General features: G+C 48.6%; 1 protein-coding gene across 1 annotated transcript; it reads left to right on the top strand.

Moving 5' to 3' along the window:
• The first annotated feature begins 922 nt into the window (after nt 1–922).
• cnnm1 (cyclin and CBS domain divalent metal cation transport mediator 1) lies at nt 923–17,125 on the top strand. Its single transcript, XM_029250672.1, has 7 exons — nt 923–2,400; nt 11,287–11,430; nt 12,378–12,518; nt 12,704–12,873; nt 13,827–13,926; nt 15,845–15,990; nt 17,012–17,125. Exons 1-7 carry the CDS (start codon nt 975–977, stop codon nt 17,033–17,035), a joined length of 2,151 nt encoding a protein of 716 aa, XP_029106505.1. The 5' UTR covers nt 923–974; the 3' UTR covers nt 17,036–17,125.
• The last annotated feature ends 6,975 nt before the right edge of the window (nt 17,126–24,100 follow it).

Below are 24,100 nucleotides of genomic sequence, written 5' to 3'. Positions count from 1 at the left end.
ATGCGGTGACGCAAAGTCACAATGTACTTTAATAATCGTTAATAATTTTATCTCCAAGGTAACAGACGGGATTGTTGTGTGACTGTGTGAGCGAGAAACGCCAAATTCCCTCTTCGACGTTTGGTATTTCGAAGTTAAGGCTTAAGCTGCGCGGCATAAAACGAGAAACACATTTTGCATGAATGATTTGTGCGGAATTTACACCACAATACACTGCGTACCAGAATATTATAGTTACTCGTCCTGTGCGCGAGGACACCCAGTTTACAGGCTTTCCGAGATACAATACCACAACCAGTGGCACGCGAGAGAGGAACTTTTCCCAGCAGCGAACCCGCGATCGCAGAGATGGAAATCCGCTTGTAAAAACTCAGCTTCTCCGCGCCCCGCCACGTGGAGGGACTTTACCACGGTAAAAGTGATGGAGGAGCTCTGCGGAACGTTCAAGGTGACCGCGCGAATCCGTTTAGGATTTCACTGCAGGAGCTGACAGATTGACAGGAAAATTGCAGTATAATCATTCTTATTATTTTTCCTTTAAGTAACGGATCGCCTGGATGCGGCGGACGCGTGAGCGCGAGACCGCGCACGGCGCGCACTTTGTGTCGAACGCGAATGTCACAACTATGTCGCCGCCTGCTTTGTACTCGTGTCCTTTCGCGAAAAGAGGACGCGGCGTTTAGGGGCGGAATGTGTCACCTTCCACCGCACTCCGTCTCAGTCACACGCAGCGTGGCTCGCGGAACTCGATTACGTCACCGCATGGATGGACGTGTATTTATTTATTTATTTATTTGTTTGTTTGTTTGTTTACTTATTCCCTGGAGAGATCGATCCTCCGGCGCTGCGCTTACCGGGGGGGTCTCAGTCCAGCCAGCTGTCAACCCCCAGCCCCCCCCCCCCCCCCCAGGTTGCCCGCGGACGGAGCACGTGACGCCGCTCTCCAGCGCTCCTCTCCCGACTCATTGAGCATCATGGCTGCGGATGCTGCGCCCGCGCTCCCGTCGGCGCCGCTGCTGCTGCTGCTGCTGCTGCTCCTGTGCGGCTGGCTGCCGGGGCGGGCGCGAGCTCTGCTCGGCTTCCGGCCCGAGGAGACGGGCGCGGGCGTCTCCGTGCAGGACGGCGTGCTGAGAGCCACGGAGGGCACGCGCTTCATGCTGCGCGTGTACTACTCGTGGTCGCCGCAGCAGCAGCGGCTCAACCGCACGGCGGGCGGGCGCGCGAGCGCCGCCGCCGCCGCCGCCGCCGCCTCCGCCGCCCCCTGGATCGCGTTCATCGAGGAGGCGGCGGCGGCGGCGCACCCGGCGAAGCGCAACCTGTGCGTGGACAAGAGCGCGCGCACGTCGGACATCGAGCTGCTGGGCTCCTTCAGGTCGGCGTCGAGCCAGAACTCGGTGCTCGTGGAGCTGCTGGCCAAGGAGCTGCGGCGCGGCGAGAAGATCAAGTACTACTCCATGTGCGCGTTCGACGGCGCCAAGTGGGAGCACTTCCGCACGCGCGACTTCTGGCTCGCCGTGGTGGAGCGCGCGCCCGAGGCCGACCTCTGGCTCCAGGTGCTCATCTCGGTGCTGCTGCTCGGCCTCTCGGCGCTCTTCAGCGGCCTCAACCTGAGCCTGCTGGCGCTCGACCCCGTGGAGCTGCAGGTGCTGCAGAACAGCGGCACGGACAAGGAGCAGAAGTACGCGCGCCGCATCGAGTCCGTGCGCCGGCACGGCAACTACGTGCTGTGCACGCTGCTGCTGGGCAACGCGCTCATCAACACGTCGCTGGCCGTGTGGATGTGCCAGATCCTGGGCATGACGTGGCTCTCCACGGTGCTCTGCACCTTCGCCATCTTCTTCCTGGGCGAGATCCTGCCGCACTCGGTGGCCTCGCGCCACGGCCTCGCCATCGCCTCCAAGACCATCTGGGTGACGCGCCTGCTCATGGTGCTCTCCTTCCCCGTGTCGTACCCCATCAGCAAGCTGCTGGACCTCATCCTGCACCAGGAGATCAGCAACTTCTACACGCGCGAGAAGCTGCTCGAGATGCTGCGCGTGACGGACCCGTACCACGACCTGGTCAAGGAGGAGCTCAACATCATCCAGGGCGCGCTCGAGCTGCGCACCAAGACCGTGGAGGACGTGCTCACGCCGCTCACCGACTGCTTCATGCTCGCCTCCGACGCCGTGCTCGACTTCGGCACCATGTCCGAGGTGATGCAGAGCGGCTACACGCGCATCCCCGTCTACGAGAACGAGCGCGAGAACATCGTGGACATCCTCTTCGTCAAGGACCTGGCCTTCGTGGACCCGGACGACTGCACGCCGCTCAAGACCATCACGCAGTTCTACAGGCACCCGATGCACTGCGTGTTCAACGACACCAAGCTGGACGCCATGCTCGAGGAGTTCAAGAAAGGTGCGTCTCGCTCCGTCTGACTCTGCGCGCGCTAATATATACTGTATGTACGCACGCGGTGTATGTGTTTCTGTCTCTGTGTCTCTGTATGCACGTATGTATTTCACACAGGCGCACGCATCCAGGGACCCTTCACTAGTGACTATGTGCCTCCTTACTTTACATGAACATTATTATTATTATTATTATTATTATTATTATTATTATTATATTGTCACACATCACATGTCGCTTATAATTAATAATATACCACAGTGGTTCGAGCTGCTCCCTTTTAGACCTAAAGGTCCCCGGTTCGAGTCCCACCTCCAGCTGTTGTACCCTTGACCCAGGTACATACCCTGAAAAATAGCTCCTGTGAAATTACCCGCTGTAAAAATTGGTAAATAAGTGTACATACCTTTACATTGCAAGTTGCTTTGGAGAAAAGTGTCAGCCAGATGAATACATCTCACACACACACACACACACACACACACACACACACCGTCCGTACCGCTTGTCCCATATGGGGTCCCGGAGAGCCGGAGCCAAGCCTGGCAACACAGGGCATAGGGCTGGAGGGGGAGGGGACGCACCCAGGACAGGATGCCGGTCTGTCGCAAGGCACCCCAAGTGGGACTTGAACCCCAGACCCACCGGAGAGCAAGACCCGGTCCAGCCCACTGCGCCAGCACTGCTGTACATATACGTTGTATTACAGGCGCATTGTTATGTTACGTATTCTATACATTATATACACACACTGCAGAATACACCCTGCACTGTTGTAGCTGTAGTCTGTAATCATTTACTTATTTTTTTACAACATGCATACTCTATACAATATACAATGAGCAAAACCATATTCGCTCATATTTAGTCATGCGCTGTGTATACAGTGCTATATGCACAATATACACACACACACACATTTTCAGAACCGCTTGTCCCATACGGGGTCACGGGGAACCGGAGCCTACCCGGGAACACAGGGGCGCAAGGCCAGAGGGGGAGGGAACACACCCAGGACGGGACGCCAGTCCGTCGCAAGGCACCCCAAGCGGGACTTGAACCCCAGACCCACCGGACAGCAGGACTGTGGTCCAACCCACTGCGCCACCGCACCCCCCTATGCACAATATATTATATTCAGTAATCCACACAATCCAGCCTGTGCTGTTCTTGTTATTATATGCATGCATCACTAATTTCATAAGCGGGTCTGGATACAATATACACGCAGTACACACTCTCTCTGTGTGGGTTACAGTATATACAGTGAGCACCAGCCACTCTGCTCTCACAGCCCCTTTTGTTTACTACTTGTTACATACATGTGATATTTGTTTCATGGGGGGGAAAAATATGAGCAACCCCCCACTAACAGCCTATTTTTCTTCAGCATACCGATAATTCATATTTGAGTATGAGGAGGAGGTCATGTTGTTGCTCAGTGATGTGTCTCTGGCTGAACACTCAACCCATTTATGAAAATCAATAATGAGGTCATGGGTTTCATATGAGTGGAATGCTGATCAGGAGCTTTTAACCCAATGTGGTTAGTAGTTCATTGTTAGTGACCAGTTACCAGCAGCAACATGTGCTGCTTCCTGTCTCTCAGTTCTGTCCCCCACTGAGATTCGATCCAACAACCTCCTGGTCGCATCCGCTGGTCCTAGAGCAGAATATCGCCGAGGATCTGCTCCTGTCAAGCAGTCTCACTATCTATTCTTTTATTCATTTTAATACATTTCCATCACTTCCATCATGTTTTTGCCAACGTCAACTCCGGCCGTACTGAAAAAAATGCAATAATTGCACAATTTCCATATGAAATTATGACAAATTAGTCGTTTTTAAATCTCACAAATGCCCTCCTCTTAATTAACTTCCTGTCCTTTAAGGGTAGCGTTTCAGTCGCCTCTCAGGCTTCCAGAGCGTCATCGCCCCCCACCTCCCCCCCTAACTGGCCGTCTTTAATCCAGTCCCGGGGGGAGGGAGGGGGGAGGGGGGAACTGCTGAGACTAACTGAGCTGCTCCCTGTTTCACACAAACTGAAATGAACATCACAACCTCACACACCTAAAGCGTGTTTCCTTACACGGGACACCGTTATCTCGCTTCCATGCAGGGTGGAACTGCAAAGGTTCGAGGGTCTCAAAGTAACGGTCCCACTTCAAGCTCAAGTATTAAATGTATCGAGGGCATTTTTAATTTGGAAAGATAATTAGAAACCAGGAAGATTCGGGGACGGCACAGCTGGTCGCTCTGGTGCCACACAGGAGGTGGAATCTGACGCGGGCTTGAATCCGACTCGGTCTTTCCAGGGTTTGCATGTTCTCCTTGTGTTCATGTCGGATTCCTTCAGGTGCTCTGGGTTCTTCCCATAGTGCAAAGGCATGTGTTTGGACTGGTGACTCTGAACTGTCCTCAGTGTGTGTGTGTGTGTGTGTGTGTGTGTGTGTGTGTGTGATTGCCCTGTGACAGACTGGTGTCCCCTCCAGGATGTACCCTGTCTCACTCATGCCCTAAGCTTCCAGGATAGGCTCTGGACCGCTGTGACTCTGACTTCGGCAAGCAGTTATTGGTAATGTATAAATGATTGAATGAATATTTGTAAACATATCGTATTATAAATATATAAATATACAGTGTTTGTGTGTTGCAGCTGATATGAACATAAGAACAGAGCTGCTCAGTGAGAGAGTAGATTGGAGGGTCCAAGACCAGTGGACTTGGCTGAGCGTGAGGGTGGACATGTGACAGCGGTCCATGCGGTGACACTGGGGGGGTCGGGGGGGGGGGGGGGGGGTCACGTGATATTAGTCACCTGTGTTCCCGGGTGACACACAGGAGCGACTCACCGGAACCCGTGTTTGGAAAAAATCTCCAGTGGCATTTACACTTCAAAGAGTCCCATTAGAAGGAGTGTGTGGACCTTGAGCACCCCACCCCCTGATAAAAGTGTCTCACAGTATGAAACACACCTTAACTTCTCATTTATTTGAGCTCCAAGCTTTACTTTATACACTGTCTTCTTGTAATAACCAGTTCTGACACTTTTGTTTGCTTGCTTTGCAGAAGAGCTGCACGTACAGTGATATTACTACGGTAATGTATGTGTGTGTGTGTGTGTGTGTGTGTGTGTCAAAGGGACGGGAGATCAGAGATGGCAGTTTAGTCTGGAGGTGTGAAATATCCACAGATGTGTGTTTATAAAATGAGGTTGCGGTAAGTGTTGTTGTGAGGAAGCCAACCAAGGAGTGGAACCGGGGGGGGGGGTGGACTGTTAGAGGTCGTTCCCATGGCAACGGAAGTAGAGTAGTGTCATTTGTTCATTGATCTGATGCTTTTCTCCAAGGTGACGCACAGTGTTGGGTTTGTAGGCTGAGCTGCTTCCAACTGACTGCCCATTCATACAGCAGGGTCATTTTTACTAGAGTAACTCAGGGTCAGTACATTAGTCCTGAGTCATACAACAGGAATGGGTTTCCACTAGGGGTCCCTTAACTGCAGTTCAAGGGCTCTAACCGCTACGCCCCCCGCTGGCCCTTTGTGTGGACAGTGCACAACAAAGCAGACGTCGCTGTAATTCCCCACGTTTGAGTCAAAGCCGCCATAACGCAGCCGACGATATTTTTAAAAATAAAGTATAATGTGCCGTGTGACAGCGAGAGAATCTCCTCCGGATGCGGCGGATTTCCCTCAAAAACGCAAGCGCGGCGCGGCGCCCGGATCACTTCCGAGTTGGGACCTCGCAATAAAACTGCATAATCCACTCAGACATTACGTAACGTTTTTATTCTCGCATCGCCGCAGGCCTGCAGGACAGGCGCCAGGCTCTGGGGAAGGTTAAGCCCCGCCCCCATTGTCCGCACGTGAGCGATCGGCACGTTTGGAAACATCGTTAGGGGAACCGATGCGGCACTTGGACCTGCTGCAGTCCTCGAACCTGGTTAATGAGGAGATCCGGGAGGCCCTCCAAATGCCTAGCGTGTCCTCATTAGGTGTGTGTGTGTGTGTGTCTGTCAGGGACCAGGAATAACCCCCATTAGGTGGGTCTCCAACTCCACCCAGCACCACTGCAGCATCCAGCAGTCTTCAGTCCTCGTGGGGAGGGAGGTAGGGAGGGAGGGACGCCAGTGGGGCAGGCGCCGGGGGGGGATTACGTAATGGCTGAGTGATAAAACACTGTGCTGTGTCCCTCAGCAGCTGCTCACCCCCCCCATGCCAGCCCCTCCCCCGCAGTGCGGAAGCTGGCAGCCCCCCGACTCTGCGCCCTGGCCTGGAGCCCAGCTGCTTTCCGTGACAATTAGCCCTGCGTGACTGGCAGGGCACCAGGGGCCCCCCTGTCGATCAGCCCGCCCCCCCCGTCCCACCGAGCTCATTCCTTGTGCAAAAAAGAAGAAATGTCCCATGGGGCGACAGAACCAAACTCCGGGAGTGTGTGGGGTCTCATCCCGTTAAATCACACAGTGGGCCACGGACGGAGACTCCCCTGCGCTCCTCTGCGCTCCTCTGCTACTTTGTCTGATGCTGGATGGGTTCCAGCCGCCTGGTGGGGAGTCGAGGGTCGGGGGTCAGACGGCCGCATTGAAGGACTGAGTGTGTCGAAGTGGAGGAGGAAGTAGCGAATACGGTACCGCGGTGCCCTTCCGCCCCACACCCACACACCGTGTTCTTGCAATAATATAAACACCGTTTTCTCGGGATCGGTTCTCAGCGCATGTTTGTGTAGGAATTCAGGCGGTAATAAGTAGAGGGGGCGGAGCTCGCAGTTTTTTAGTCAGTCCTGGCACTCGGAGCTCTGTGCAGGTGCATGCTGGGAGTTGGTGTCCTTGAGCGCTTGACGGTCAGTTAGATAACTGTCCTTCCTGCTCGCCTGCCTTCCTTCGGACGCACCGTTACGAGAGAAATAAAATCATGGTCGCGGACAGCTAGGTTACTGCACAGATAAAGGGTAGCAGGTGCTATGATGGTTAAGGACCTGCAATATCACTCAAAAGTTTGAGTACACTTGCTGGAAATTGATTTTGTTTTCATAAATGACTGTGTTTCACATCCAGGTCATTAGGTTCAGCTGCCCTCCTTCTCTGGGCTGTTCTTGCACAACTTTGAGCTGTTTTGGGTCAGTATCTCGTTGAAGAAAGAAGAACGGCCGAACCGGCTGTAATCCTAACATAAGGGTAGGCCTCTGAAATGTGCTATGACAGCCGCTGCTGGTTGAATTCGTCATGGGCTTGGTGAGGATCTCCAACTGTGTGACCAGCAAAGCAGCCCCACAACATTGCACTGCCACCACCAGTCTGTAGAGAAAGAACCACAGGCTTAAGTGAGATGCTCACCTTCAAACCTTAACACTCTCACCATCTAATGTATACTGAATAGATGCAATCAAAAATTTTACGTTTTAACTCTTTGGTCCACAAGAGTGACGTCCACTCCTCAAACATCCGGTTTTTCTGTTGTCTGGCCGATGCAAGTGTGGTACCAAGCTCAAGTGAACTCAAACTTTTGACTGGCACTGTTGAAAAGTTGTTTAAGTATCCCTGGGGGCACTGCTGTTGGACCTTTGTGGATCATTTTTCTGCAGAGTTGCTTACACTGATTTACTCATTCATACACTAGAGTAACTGTTTACTTATCAGATCAGGGTAAATACCTTGATCAAAAGTATTACAGTGGGGATTTAAACCTGCAACCTCTGATTCCAGAGACAAAACTACTGACTACTGCACTACCTGCTACTGCTACGGTCACTGAACTCAGAACTTTGTGACTTCCTTTAGTTGAGGCCACTTAACCTGAACTGCTTTTTAAGGAACAATAACAAGAATGTAAAATACAATGCAAACAGATGTACATATACTGAAAAACATCATCATCACATTCATTACAATATTAATACAGATGAAAGAAAGATTAAGGCAAGTACACGATGATATGGTCCGTATATTTATACATTCCAAAGTATTTTGCAAATAGGCCTTTACGCCCGTTTTAAAATGGTCCGACATTAGAATCTTCCCACATCATTTCACTTCATGCATATAATAATGTGCTAATTAAGTCAAATACAAATATATAGATATTTTCTATTATTTTCACTGGCTTAAAGTTTATCATAACATCCATTTATTTAAAACTAATGTCAATATTGGCCTCTTTATTAATATAAGTTTGCGATTCCGTGCAGACTTTTTCCACCACGGGACACAAGCAGAATAAATGTTGAAAAGTTTCAGGACTACTTTCACAAAAAGCTCAGTTATCGCCCATATTAATTTTAAATTGCTGCACAATAAGGGTCTTTGCCGGGTGAATTTGATTAATCAATTTATACGAAACCTCCTTGACCTTAGTAGTTATACAGTATTTACTGAGCATCTGTGTGTGTGTGTGTGTGTGTTAGAAAGAGTCAACGGGCAGCCACACGGGTCAAGGTCTCAGTGGGTCCCGCCCCCAACTGCCTCCGGAGCATTTGCTCTCCCCTTGTCTCTTTGGGTCACCCTGCAGTCGGTGCAGGCAGCCCGTCGTTGTGTAACAGCCGTCGTCCCGAAACGACACACACAGCACACACACAGCTCTTTATGTAAGGCTGCTTCCCCTGCACCTCCTCCGATGCGATGTGTCCTTCGCCATCCAGTCCTCTGAAGAATTCACCATAACTGTAATACATTTACATTCAAAGTGTCCGCTTGAAATACTGCAGAGCGACGCATTTCAGCTGACACCTTTATCCAAGATGACTAACAGTTCTGGGGGAAGGGGGGTGTCGATAAGAATCCCCTACATATCCGTAAAAAGTTATTGAAAATATAAATGAAAATTATTATTGCCAAAACTTTTTGACTGTCCTTGTCGATACGTGGCTCTGAACTCCCTGCAATCAATCACATCTACGTAGCAAAACAAGACGCACACGCAGTACGGATAATTCAGATTCCAGTTATAGCTATATTTTTTTAATTTCCTCAAACTTTATTAAATACAGTCGCTCAAATTATAAATTGACATCAAACACCATAAAAGAAGCAATAGCAAACTTTGAACACAATCAAATCATAAACCTATAAAAGAAACAAAAGTCTTGTGCGCTCATTAAAATGACGGGTAAAATGAATAGCTTTGTGAAAACCCCAGTGCATACAGCATAATTTGTAATGAAAAAAACAATATTCATCTCTCTGGCAGGATATGAAACCTTCAAAACAAGTGAATAAAGTCAATGAAATGTAACAGTGTTTAAACTTTCACTCTCTTTCAATATCTATCATTAATTATTCATAATTATTATTATGCTCTTAACACATTACAATTACGCTCAAACCAACCGATAAATATCAGCAAATCAAATATGAATGACAAATCACATAAAATCACTCATAAAATAACTGCCTAAAATGTCCAAAATAAATTGCTGAAAGACATAAAAGCAAGATTCTTTCCTTAAAAATAAATATTCAGAATTCAGGGGTATATAATCTTTTTTTTTTTTTTTTTTTACAAAACCTCTTTAATTCCAAAATTAAACATCACATTAAACCATCTGCATAAGTGAAAAGCCAGACGTCAGTATTAAAATTGATCAAATAACGAAAATTATCCATCAAACAATGAATACTTCAATAAATGTAAATATCTTCAATATAAAGGCAGTTCATAACTAATTCCCCCTTGAGGCCACAATAGCTCTAATAACAATAATAATAATAATAAGAATAATAATGTAGCTATAAATACACACACACACACACATTTTCAGAACCGCTTGTCCCATACGGGGTCACGGGAAACCGGAGCCTACCCGGCAACACAGGGCGTAAGGCTGGAGAGAGGGAGGGGACACACCCAGGACGGGACGCCAGTCCGTCGCAAGGCACCCCAAGCGGGACGTGAACCCCAGACCCACCGGAGAGCAGGACTGCGGTCCAACCCACTGCGCCACCGCGCCCCTCTAGCTATAAATAATTAAAGCTTTTTGTTTTGTGATTTTTTTTTTTTGGAAATGAGAGGTTTTTTCCTGAGACGAAGCTAATCGAGAAGCTCAGTGCTGAGTTCTGTGTGTGTGTGTGTGTGTGTGTGTGTGGGATCCAGGGGCCTCAGGAAGGGCGGAGCCTGGTGCATGCTGGTTGGCACCCTGCTGTCCTGGCAGGGAGTCGGGTCGGCGCCCCCTCCTGGTGCTGCCAGCTGGCCACGTGCCGTCGGAGCTCATGGAGACGCCGCGCCGCTTGGTGAAGTGAGCAGTGGCCCCTCAGTCCTGTGACTGACAGGGTCCTTCACGGTCATTCCGTAACGTCGAACACGATCAGAACCCGTGCTGGGTGACGCGTCCTACAGCAGGATGGTCGCTTGCTGAAGCCGCTCAGACGCTGATCTGCGGTTCAGCATAAAGTGTACTTCCCTCCTGGAAGCTGAACCTGCAACCTACTGGTTGGTGTTCCAGTAAAGCACTTTGGGGGAATGTAGCGGTGGCACCGTGTTTGGACTGGAGTGATGCAGTGTTTTGCCGTTGAAGTTTATGGAGCCAATAGGAGATCAGGAGAGAAGTGGGTCTGGAAGAGATGGGTTCGAGACCCTTCTTGAACGTGTGGAGGAATTCGGCACCTCTGAGGGACGGAGGGAGCTCATTGCACCACAGTGGAGTGAAAACTTGGAGCTTTTGGGCTTATGATTTTGGACCTCTTGTACGAGGAACCATCGAGCAGCCGGAGGTGGAGGAGCGTAGCAGTTTGGATGGGGTGCTCAGGTCCTGCAGGTATCGGGGAGCAGATCCGTTGACGGTCTCGTAGGTTGTAACCGGAGCGTCGATGCGCACGGCTGACAGTGTTTGTTTACGCTCCGAGGTCCGCCTTCACCCAGCAAGCGCTCCTTCAGCGTCCCCCCTGCTCTCGCCCCCTGCAGGTAAATCCCACCTGGCCATCGTGCAGAGGGTGAACAACGAGGGCGAGGGAGACCCCTTCTACGAGGTGATGGGCATCGTCACCCTGGAGGACGTCATCGAAGAAATCATCAAGTCGGAGATCCTGGACGAGACCGACCTGTATAGTACGTTTGGCAATTGATGGATTGGCTAGACCCCAAAGTTACTGCACTCCGTTGACCCGGGGGGGGTGTCACCTGTGGTCACATGACTCTTCCTGTATGCTCTAGGACTCCTGGATGGTCACACGGTCCTTCTCGATCACTGTTGCAGTTCAAATTGTGCCGATCCATGAGGGGCAAGCAGTGGGAACCGTACAGTATGTTCAGGAACGATAGCGGGATGCACATCGGCTCCTCGTGCTACGAACCGGTCACATCGCACGTTTGCAAAGATATGAACTCTGTACGACAAATTTTAATACTGAATTATTTATTTTATATTTGACCGTTTTAATATTTCAAAATGTGACATGACATTCTTAACTTCGAACCACACCAGATCTAATACTGATCTCAGACGGAATGTAATATGAAATAATAATAAGAAAAAATCAAATAAATAAACAATATTGTATTAAACTCCTGTAAAGGAAAAAAAACATGCGAAAAGTCGACAATAAATAAATTCAAACTCGTGACATGAGAGGCCAGTTTACGCTGCCACAAGTATGTGTGTATATATATATATATATATATATACACATATATACCATACTTTACAACCCCATAACATGTACGGAACTGCTAATGTCTTTAATCTCTGCAGCAGCAGGGTTTAGTTTGTGACCTCAGGTGCGAGCGATGATGTCACTCATCGAGGGCGTGCCGTCAGAGCCGCGTTTACGCTCCCGTGTGACGCCTCCCGGGTTTGGCGCTGACGGAGAGGGTTCCGCCTCCCAGGAGCGGTAATAAATCACACTAATGGGCCTTATGGTTGCTGAGCATCGCCCGATGCTCTTGTTTTGGCCCCGCCCTCTCCTCCCAGCTAGGTGTAGAGTGAGGGCGGGGTTTCGGAGCAGGCGCCGTGGCCCCGCCGTTTAAACCAGCGCAGCGCTCCCTTGTGTTCGCAGCCGACAACCGCACCAAGCGGCGAGTCTCGCACCACGAGCGCAAGCAGCAGGACTTCTCCATCTTCAAGCTGTCGGAGAACGAGATGAAGGTGAAGATCTCGCCGCAGCTGCTGCTCGCCACGCACCGCTTCCTGTCCACAGGTAGGCTCTCGCTTGCGGTCACGTGACCATTCTCGGACGGCGAGGGGTCGCCGAGTCCTTCGTGGCCAATGGCGGCGCTCCTAGCTGTCACGTGACCCTGAGCGCGACCCGCTCGGTGCCGGACGGGTCGAACGGAGCCGTAGGGCCGCGTTTCGTTGTCCTCTAACGACGCGTCTGCCCGCCAGAGGTGGAGCCCTTCAAGCTCGCGCACCTGTCCGAGAAGATCCTCCTGCGGCTGCTCAAACACCCCAGCGTGGTGCAGGAGCTCAAGTTTGACGAGAAGAACAAACGGGCCCCGCAGCACTTCCTGTTCCAGCGCAACAAGCCCGTGGACTACTTTGTGCTGGTGCTACAGGTGAGCCGCTGGCCCCGCCCCCTCGTAAAGGCCCTGCCCACCTGACCCCAGCAGGAATTATATGTGATATTTGCATAACTCATGACCAAACCCCCTTGGCTCGACCCTACTTGACCCTTGTGTGTGCGTCTTCAGTCGACGTTGCGATTTTGTTTTGGATGATTTCCCATGTTGTATATGTTAAATGTACTAATATGCAACAATAATAACATGCATGCAGTATAGAATTATTATATTGTCTATCATTATATATATATAATGATTTATTTTTTCCCATTTTAATTTATTTTTATTGTTTTTTTGCTATTTTCGTTTCTTTTAGCACCAACAGAACACTTTTTTTGTTTCGTAGCTATTTTAAATAAAAAGCAGCACGAATGGAATCACGAATAAAGTTTTTCGAACAAACATGAGTCGCTATTAGACACCAAAACAGCGACAACCGCCCGGTTTTATCGTTCAGCCGAAGGAGCGGTTGGCCTTTGATGTCATGACCAAACGTCGAAATTATAATATCATAACAGTAAATATATTTACCACACTCTATATAACACTACAACTATACAAATATTAAATAATATAATAAGGTTGATGGGATGACCGTCGTTAGTTGCGGACCACCTGTTCAAATAGAGGAACAGTTTCAATCTGCTAAGTGAACTTGATGACCACACTAACAAAAATAATATAGAACGTAAACGTGATGTTGATGGTGACGACGGTAGCGGTTACAGCTGCTGCTTTTAGACCCAAAGGCTGCAGGTTCGAATCCCTCCTCTAGCTGTAGTACCCTTGAGTAAGATACTTATCCTAAATTGCTCCAGTAAAATGACCCAGCTGTGTAAAGGGGTAAATAATCGTAAGTAGCTGAACACTGTAAATCGCTTTAGAGAAAAATGTTGTGTAAATGATGTTTTTTTTTTTTTTTTTTTTTTTTCCTCTCCTGTCTGCAGGGTCGCGTGGAGGTCGAGTTCGGCAAGGAGGCCCTGCGCTTCGAGAACGGCGCGTTTGCGTACTTCGGCGTGCCCGCCATCATGCCGTCGCTCTCAGCAGGTATCCGGGATGCATTTTGTCGGAGCCGCAGCCGCAGCCGCTCGACCGTTTGAACCGCTCTTATGTAACCTGTAAAACTGTGGTTCGTCCTTCAGCAGCAAAGCTAAAAATGATGAGTCACAATAGCAGCGCGCATCTCATCGTGGAGTCGGGGTGGTTCGCGGACGACGAGTTTTTGACGCGATCATCTATAATAATGCATATGTAACATTAGATACGCACTCAAGAGAAAGTTTTAACAAGTGAAAACAAACTAAAAACTAAAAGACTTTGTAAAGTTTGCTAAGGGAGAAAATAGATATGAACTATTTTCTGTGTGTACACCGACAGTTGTTCCATAGAAAATTTTTTCTCTGAGATATACGTTGCTTTGGAGAAAAGCGTCTGCTGAATGAATAAATGTAAATGTAAAGTGTCACCCAAAAACCTGCCACATTTCGAAGACACAAACCATCAATGCCTCGTTTTATGTTTACGTGATAAATAAGGTCTTGAATAAATGAACTAAAGTTTTTTACTACTTTTACTCTTATTATTGTTGTTATTGATGATAATAATAATAATAATAATAATAATAATACATTTATATTTATTTAGCAGCCGCTTTTCTCCACAGCGACTTACAACGGATACTACGTAGTGATATCAGCCCACACACCTTATTCACCAAGGCGACTTACACTGCTAGATACACTACTTACAATGGGTCACTCTTAATAATAATAATAATAATAATAATAATATATTTTTCCCATTATAATTTATTTTTTGCTTTGGCAAATGGCAAATGGCAACCCCCAAATTTTACAGACTTCTAGGTGATTGGCTGCGTTTGCCTCATTATAAAACCACTTTGTCTTTTGCCTGATTGTAACCCTAACCCTAACCGTTTGCTGCACAAGACCTGTCGCCACCAGTCCATTCGACTCCATCGCCCTCTTTAACGGTTAGATAGTCGAGCTCCATGATAGAAGGACGCCTCTGCCGTGTGTGACGGCGTATGGTTCGGCGTATGGTTCGGCAGCGCACAGTCCAGTCACTGTCCCTCCACGTGTCACGCGGCCTTAATATGCTGAGTCAGGTCATTGCCGCTGCTCTTCTGTTTTTTTTTTTTTTTTTACTTTCATCCACACTGATTGGCCGTTGGCCAGAGGCGTGGCTTGGCTGAGGACCAATCAGGAGAATCGAGGGAGCGTGCCAGCGCCACTAAGCAGGGGGCCTGTTTGGTGCCTCGACAATAATGGCCGTGGGTGTGATTCCACCACATTTTCTTTCAGATGACAGCAAACGGAGGGACACTTAGCGCATTTATACACAGACAGAAACACGCTTACAAACTGATCGATATACAGAACGGATTTTTAGCGTGCAATTGTGAAAAGGTGCGTGATTGTCTGGATTTCTGGACAAATGTCTCCTAAAATGGGATCTGATCTTCCTCTAAAGTCATGAAAATAATAAATACAGTCTTATTCTGAACAACAGGTCACTGATTGAAAAAGTATGTGACCCTCTAGGACTTCTTGGAAAGGGCAAAATGGTCAGTCAGGTGTTTCAGTTGGACCCGCTGTGCCCTGTAAAAATGCACACAATTTTGTTTTTATTGAAGTGCAATGAACTTTTCCTCGTAAATGTGGGCAGTGACTGGGATTTGAGCTGATGTCCTGGTGCCCAGCTTCTTGTGGTCCTTCAGGTCTTTGGAAGATCTTTTACCAGTGTCCTCATCAGCTCTTGCATTATGTCGATATTTAGCAGATGTTTAGTGATTCCCATGAAAAGGTGTAAAATTTTGTTCCCTACAGATGTGGACAGGACCCTCTCCAAACATAGAGTCTCTGGAACTAACAAAAATAATAATAAAAAAAAAAAAAAAAAAAGTGAACGTTTTATCCGTGTTGGAATCTTGTCGTGGGATCAGTCCACAGGTCCCCGTCGCGCAGCAGCGGACTCAACCACTCCGACTCCATGACCTACGGCGGCAGCTCGAGCCAACTCAACAGCAGCGGCGGCGCATACCTGCCGGACTACACCGTGCGCCAGCTCACCGACCTGCAGATCATCAAGGTGAGCTCCAGTGCTCCGGGCAGCTCAATGTCCTGTCGGAGCAGTGTGTCTGATATAACAAGGTACTTCCTGTGAAGTACCCCGGTAAAAATTACCCAGCTGTGTAAATGAGTAGATCAGTGTAAGTAGCTCACTGCTATAACTCTCTTTGGAGAAAAGTGCAGTCAAATAAATAAAGAAATAAATAAATGTAAATTCATATGTCCTTAAGATGTATTATCAGATAAAGTGTGACCTTTAATTAAGCTGTTTTGGCTAGAAAAAAAGAGATAAAAACACAAAATTCAAATTTGACAGGGAAAGGAAGGGGTTTTAGCATTGCCAAAAGGTAGAGAGACTATTGGGGGTACTGCTATTATATCCTTAAAAATAGCTCGGTAACATAAAATAACTTTATAGCGTAATACTAAAAAAAAAAAGGAACTGGCTCCTCGTGATACGAACAGTTAAGTTACAGATTTTCAAATACAAAAATATTTTCTTTCTTTTTCAAAATTTCTGCCTTCAGCACAGCTATGCAACCTGTGTTTACCCGCCCAGCCAATAGGTGGCAGTAAAGAGCACCCAAAAAAATAGAAGTGCGGGACCACCCTGTGTTCCTCGGTGTAAATGAACGATAACGAGACGAGGAATTTTTGTATATGGGATGAATCGATCGACAGTCAGCACCGAACAGGAGTTTTGGCAGATGAGACATTTTTATTTTCTCATTATAAATGAGTTTAACTTTATTCTCGACACTGTAAATGAAGCTTCCGTGCTTTACGGCGTTTGATCCGAATGCGCGTCCTTCTTCCAAGGCCTCTCTACTTGGTTACCACTGGGAATTTTGGTCTTTCTGAGGCTAGTCAAAGCTGGATGACTAAAACAGAGTTGACATAGTCGGGGAGAAGAGGCTCATCTGTGAGCGAGGGTGTAGGGGGGCACGCCTGGCCAGTGCTGGAATATGTCCCTGCTCGGCTGCCCCTCAGATCACCCGGAGCCACTACCAGAATGCCCTGACGGCCACACGTATGGACAGCTCCCCGCAGACCCCCGACACTGATGCCCAGGTGAATGAGGGTAGCACCCCGGCGCAGACCCCCGCTCCAACCCCTGAGGCCCCCTTGCCGGACAGCGGAGGCGGGCCCCTCGCGGCGCCGAAGGAGCTCGCCCGCCCGGGGTCAGGGCGCTGCCGCCAGCAGCAGTCCGGCGTCCCACACAGCACAACCGTGCTCAACGAGAAGAACCGCATCGTCCGTGAGTCCAACCACCTGCCCGTCTAGCGGACCGCTGGCTCTCCTTACAGGAGCCCCTGAATGTGCTGACTAGGAGTGTCACCGCCTAAAGGTAGCTCGAGTTTTGGGCACCCCAGGGCACGAAGCAATAAATATGTAATAAAGAATTATTTTTATCTTCGGTGTAGATACATCGACCGACAGTTTATTTAATAGAAAATGTGACCTACAAAGCTGCAGCATGATTCATCATACCATGTTTACATAATACATAAGGTGGCGGGTCTTCAGTTTTCTATCAGAACAGTTTCTTGATCATTAAGCAAGGCTTTCATCTGTTTTTTTCCAAGTTTTCAATTTTGGTAGGAAAATTTGGCACCCCCGAATTTCGGCAGCAGTCGGCGATTTTCCGGGCTTGAAGTCTGTGTGAAGCAGCTGTTTCATTCGCCGCCCCATGACACTGCTGCCCAGACAGAGGGTGGGGGGGAGGGTGGTTAGTCTACACAGATGGAGCTGAACAATCCTCTTACTCGTAAAGAGCCATCGGGTCTGGAGGACCGTGGACGAGGGAAGCGCGCTTCCGCTCCGTGGCCCTACCGTGACCCCGCAGTGCACACGCTACTCTGAATGGAGCCCCTTTCAGTCACTGAGTTGTAACTGCGGCCCACAGTGACTACGAGTTTGTTAAGTTTGCGGGTAGACGAGAACACAGTCGCCCGGTGCAAGGTGTCAGACAGAGCCGAGCAGAACGACGCTAGACCACCTGAGCACTACAACACAGTCCGGTAATGCTGTGCATCCCAGCAGTCAGACATGCATGAGCTCAGTCTGGCTCTATGGTGCCCCCTACAGGTAGCAAGTCAGATGGTCAGAAGAGCCCCAGCGACTCGGTGTTCCTGCGGATGGACGAGATCCCCTACATTCGAGAGGATCGGTCGGAAGGCGATGGGCACAACGGTGAGATGGGAAGACAGGATGTCTGACTCTCTCCTGAGCTCTCGGGTTTCTACACCGATTCAAACGTAATGAGAGAAATTTTTCAGCTCTGACCAAGTAGCTATAAGTTCAACTTCTTCGGTTTCCGTGCTGTCTATTAAAAACAGTTCCGCTGCAGCTTCTTAGGGCTGATGTGCTCATGGATGCACACCGAGCTTCAGTACCGTTACCTCATTAAACGTGGTGGGAAGCAGGCTCCCTTGGTGGTGTTCTTCTTTACCCAGAACATGAAAAAGTATAAGATTTTTTTTAACTTAAAGGGATGTGCATTTCAGCAAAGATTTATGAAATCACACTCCCACACTGCGCCACGGGTGCTTATTAATTGTCTGGCTCTGTTTCTTACTCCATCCTCCACCGGCTCAGATGTCGTTCCCATGGAGACGGACCTCTCGGCTTCACCCTACATCAGCACGCTGTCTTTGAGCAGGTCGGAGGAAACGCTGGGAAAGAAGCTTCTGCTGAAGCTGAGTAAGCCCCGCACTGGTGACTCCGCACACTGGCACCTGTGTCCCAACTGAGTCCGACCCGTGTCATTCAATTGTCGTGCACTCAGATTCCTCTCCTCATTTTCATGAAGACACATGGTTTCTTTAATGTTTCACATTTCAGAATAATATACACACACACACACACACATTTCCTGAACCGCTTGTCCCATACGGGGTCGCGGGGAACCGGAGCCTAACCCGGCAACACAGGGCGTAAGGCCAGAAGGGGAGGGGACACACCCAGGACGGGACGCCAGTCCGTCGCAAGGCACCCCAAGTGGAACTCGAACCCCAGACCCACCGGAGAGCAGGACCCGGTCCAACCCACTGCACCACCGCACCCCCTATAGAATAATATATAATCATTTTAAAATGATTTCCATCACACAATATCATTGTCGAGGCTCATCGAACCCATCCTGTGGTCCAGCACGTGCCGGTAGGTCTTTGACTGTGAGAAGTTAAATGACACATCTTTTTCAGTTGGTTTCTCTGGGACCTGAACATGTGACCTTCCCTTCGTCTAGGCAGCAAGAAGAGGAAAAAGTCTCGGGATGGGGACAAGACACCGGAGGACAAGTCAGAGAAGCCTTTGGTGAAGACCTAGCGACACGCCTGGGGGGGAGGGCAGGGGGATGGGGGTAAACTAGCTTATTCACCCTTACGTTGAAATGCTACGGACGTGTTGTTAGGGTGTTCCGAGTTGCTGGCCTGAGGAAATAGGAAGGAGAAGTGGGAAGAACAGGTGTGTGCACTTTAAAAGCCTCGCGAAGGTCAAAGCATGGGGTGCACGAGATGAACCACTCATGTTCCCATTAATGGCCAAATTCATGGGCTCCGGCCACTAGGGGGAGCTCTCCATTAGGCTCCTGAGGACAGATGCATCAAACCAGAAGCTTTTCCTTTCAAGAGAGACCTGTCCCTGAGCTCATCAAACGTGTTTGGGAAACTGTTTGTTCTTTTCAATAGCCCTTAACTAGGAAAAATTGATTACAGAGATCACACTCTTCAGCTGGATGCAAAGGGATGCTTAAGGGCTGTGGGAACTCAAATGCTCTCCGGTATCCTACGTCACTTTGTTCCACGCCAGTTCTCCAACCTGTGGACCCTAAGAAGCCCAACCCAGTGAAGTCTGTGCGGCACCTTTGCCTGATGGAACCCATGTGTTGATGCACGAAAGGTTAAAGTGGAAGTTGCACTTGAAAGGTTCAGGGTTAGAAAGGGACCTCTACTGGTGCCTTGTGTTTGGTTAATGACGACCAAGTTGCTGCGGCTAATCTTTTGAATGGAACCGTCTGGACTTGTCTTCGTGGTCACCGACTGTTGGAATCGGCTGCATCCTATGGCAGGAGCACAGTATCAACCTGCCAGTCGTTTGACTCTGACCATCTGGATCCATTGCCCCAAGTTACCTCCGATGTGAAGAACGCTGTCCGACAATGGTTACGAACAATGAAGGACCCAAACAGCTTAATGTTCCCGATGTAATACGTGCCAAAGTAGTCACTTCGAGCCCTTCTTCCCAACACTCTCTTCTCGACCGGTGAACCCCGAAATTCCCACAGTTCCCGCTTTGTTGAATCATATCATAGCAAGAATTAGTAAGATGTGGAAGAGGATCCCATAGAGAATTCCTAAAAAGTGAAACTAACCCAAGTCCCTCAATTGGGGAAGGGGACGAGACTTTGAGACACATTTGAGAACTTGTTTGTCTCTTACTGGAGGGGACATTTATGGAGGGTACTATGTGAGGGATGTTTGTATCAGTCATTCAGAAGATCATCAAAAAAGATGTTTGTTTATTAACAAATAAGTCGTAGCTATAAACAGAAAGCCATAGAATAGAATACAAGGCAGTAGAAAAGCTCACCCGTGATCCATGGAACTACATATCACTTCTCTTCTGTCGAGATGGGAAAGATCGAAAAGTCATCCAACTACATCTATATGGACTTCTCTTAACTGACCAGAGGTCTACGTGACCCTAATGTGAACCTAATGTGAACCTAATGGAACTTAGAGCCTAATATGGGCTGTTGATTCCGGCGCCCCCTAGAGGGCTGGAGGTCCACTGACGTGCATTATTACCGATAAGGTGGGTGTATCTGTTCTAGTGTGTAGAAAACAATACAGGAGAACAACATCAGGAACCAGATGGCCAGTAAACCTCAGCCAAGAAGATGTAGGAGAAGATGCTAGAGTTGGAGGATTCTGGTCAGGATGCTGTCATGTTTCGGTTTTCTCCAGAATCCATGAGCACTCCGCCACTTGGAGTCAGCAAGCTTTTCGAGACACGACCTGGATCAACAAAAGCCGGGGGGGAAAAACAGGAAAAAAACGGAGCCAAAGATTGCAGCCCTGCTGAAAACCGTCCAAACATGGAGGCTTGGCAACAAATGGAGGATTTTACTGAAAACGAAGACAAAGTTCGGTGCTCTTGCGTTCCGAGGCGTTTCTCGGGGGACCCCACTCCTGAGCTGCATCGCCCACTCTGGATTTATGGGGGCGTCTGGCCCACAAACTGTGCTTCTGTTTCTGCATGCTTGGGGTAAAAATGAGCATGACGTTAGACTTCTTTTGTGGCTGGGCCAAAAAGCCCCCAGCATGCCCGAGGTGCTGTTGGGGTCCGTGGGGGAGGGAGCAGGGAGGGGGAGTGGGCAACTTAATAAAAAAAAAAAAAAAACTCCCATCCATTAGCATGTGAAATGTGACCTGAGTCCTAATGCAGTCTGACATCACAGCACCTCAAGACTTGGGAGGAAAACTGGCCAATAACTCTTGTGTTACAAATTCAGGGTATTCACAAAGAAGAGAAACACACACACACACACACACACACACACACACACAGAGGAAACAACGCAGCCCCTTGCGACTTTTTGCTTTTGCATTATGTCGACATTCGGCGATGCTCAGCGAGGACGTATGGACGACCGTGGGGGTCAGGATGGTCTCCGTTGGGTTCCCTAAGCTCAAGGGTTCATCATTGCAACTGGGACCCTTCTACCCATGATGCCCTTGTTCTACTGGGATACGGAGAGGGGGAAAGGGAGCGTGAATTGGTTTTTCACTCTCGTTGCAGCAAGGACCTCTCAGAGATGCTGGCACACTCAGGTCACATGGAGCTGTTTTGTACCGTGCAATACGGTACATGAATACTGTAATGTGTAAAAATCCGCCAGACCTCTTTACTGGGGAGGCCCCCGATGCGGAGCGATATCCGCAGCGGCAGTAAACGCACCTGTCGTTCTCAGGTTGTACCAGGAGATCGGCGGGATTAGCTGCGGTCTGACGTTCATCCAGCAAAGAGCCCTCCTCCCATGTACCCACACACACACACACACACACACACACACACACACACACACACCCCCCGCCCCGGACAGCTCACTGCAGCATTAAGCTCCCACTGTGTGTCCCCCCCCCCCCCCCCCCAAGTCACAAAATCTGCTTCTTGTTCATCAGAGGTACCTTATTTACCACAAACATTCAGTGACGAGGTTTGGTATAGTTTAGAGAAATAGATTTTATATCCGTATCCTTAAAAATAAAACCGCTATATCCTTTGTACATAAGAAAGATGAGCGATTTAGTGAGAGATGAGAGTATATGATTTTATGAGATATTTAAGGGAAACTTTAATTTTACTATGAAATGTATTATGAACCTCAGCAGTAAAAGCTCTGAAATCGTTTCACCTTTGTCTGTCATCTGCCTCAGTCTTCTTTTCTTCTGCAGTCTTCTTTCCGATGGAAATTTTGCGAGTGACGTCATCAGGGTTCGAAGCGCCGGGTGGTAATCCATGTCTGCCTTCAGCTTCTCTCAAAATAGCACTCTTACGTTTTTAAACGTTTATCTGACACTTTTCTTCAAAGCATTTTACAGTGTTAAGCTTTTTACACTGATTTACCCGTTTATAGAGCTGGGTCGTTTTTATTGCAGCAATTTGGGGTATAATTATGAAAATATAAGCGTAAAATTCAATTAGTGTAACAGAAATCACACGTATGACTTGTACGGGTAAAATTCAGATGGCGGCACTACGGTCCTTGACGTGCGACACAATTATTTACATTTTACTATATCAGGCCAGGGGGGTGTGGTGGCGCAGTGGGTTGGACCACAGTCCTGCTCTCCAGTGGGTCTGGGGTTCAAGTCCCCCTTGGGGTGCCTTGCGACGGACTGGCGTCCCGTCCTGGGTGTGTCCCCTCCCCCTCCAGCCTTACGCCCTGTGTTGCCGGGTAGGCTCCGGTTCCCCGTGACCCCGTATGGGACAAGCGGTTCTGAAAATGTGTGTGTGTGTGTGTGTGTGTGTGTGTGTGTGTGTGTGTGTGTGTATCAGGCCAATTTAAGCTCAGTGTAAAGCTGCTTTAACACCACGTTGCTAGAACTGGAGCTGCAATTCAAACACACGAGAATAAAAAAAGCTGCGGACTTAAAAATGACATTTGCACCACAAGCTAGAGAGTGTGTTTCTATACTTACATTTATTCATGTTGCTGACCCTTCCCTCCAAAGCAAGTTACAGTGTTAAAGTTTCAATTATTTACCCATTTATACAGCTGGGTAATTTTACAGGAGTAATCCAGGGTAAATACCTTGCTCACGGGTACTAAGCCAGCCATAGGGATCAGACCTGCAACCAATGGATCCAAAGGCAGGAGCTCTAACCACTATGCTACCAGCTGTCCCACCCTTGAATAATAAAGCAGAATTAGTTTCCAATGTTCTTATTTATTGATTGGAACGGATCAGCCAGAGTATCGACAGCATGTGATTATGATTATAGAGCACAGGGTTCCATACAAACAGAGCAGCAGGTCACAAGAGAGTATCACAACTTTCCACCTGTAAAGGTATGTGTGTGTGTGCGCGTGTATATATAAATGTAGATTATGCACACACACACACACACACACACACACACACACACACACACACAAACAAAGGGAGCTCAGGCACAAAGTGGAGGTCACATTTGTACACTGAGAGTCCCCAGGAGAGCTGTCTGTAATATTTTACATAAAATGCATGTGCAGGCAGAGAAGAAAGACTATATATGACCTGGAGGCATATTTAAAAAAATATATATGGACACACACACACACACACATACACATACTGGCTGAAACCACTTGTCCCAAGCAGAGTTGTGGCGAGCTGGAGCCTAACCCAGCAATACAGGGCAGAAGGGGAGATAGCCAAGAGAGGACATCAGTCTGTCACAAGGCACCCCAAGCAGGACTCAAACCCCAGACCCACCCGACAGCAGAACCCAGCCAAACCCAGTGCACCACCACACCTCCCTATTTAAAAATATACATATATATCAAATATTTTAAAAAGCCCTCCATCCCACTGGTGATGTTTAGTGCCTGTTCAGACAGCAAAGCTCTGAATTTAATT

The sequence above is a fragment of the Scleropages formosus genome, chromosome 3 (genome assembly GCF_900964775.1).
Source record: "Scleropages formosus chromosome 3, fSclFor1.1, whole genome shotgun sequence".
In the NCBI taxonomy this organism is placed as follows: Eukaryota; Metazoa; Chordata; class Actinopteri; order Osteoglossiformes; family Osteoglossidae; genus Scleropages; species Scleropages formosus.
This window is presented reverse-complemented; position numbering and strand designations above follow the sequence as displayed.

Excerpts from the sequence above, each read along its gene's own strand:
- cnnm1 (XM_029250672.1), top strand. The coding sequence starts at position 975 with ATGGCTGCGGATGCTGCGCCCGCGCTCCCGTCGGCGCCGCTGCTGCTG. Across the intron at positions 2,401-11,286 it reads GCTCGAGGAGTTCAAGAAAG|GTAAATCCCACCTGGCCATC; the intron begins GTGCGTCTCGCT and ends CGCCCCCTGCAG. Across the intron at positions 15,991-17,011 it reads CCGACCTGCAGATCATCAAG|CTCCCCGCAGACCCCCGACA; the intron begins GTGAGCTCCAGT and ends ACGTATGGACAG.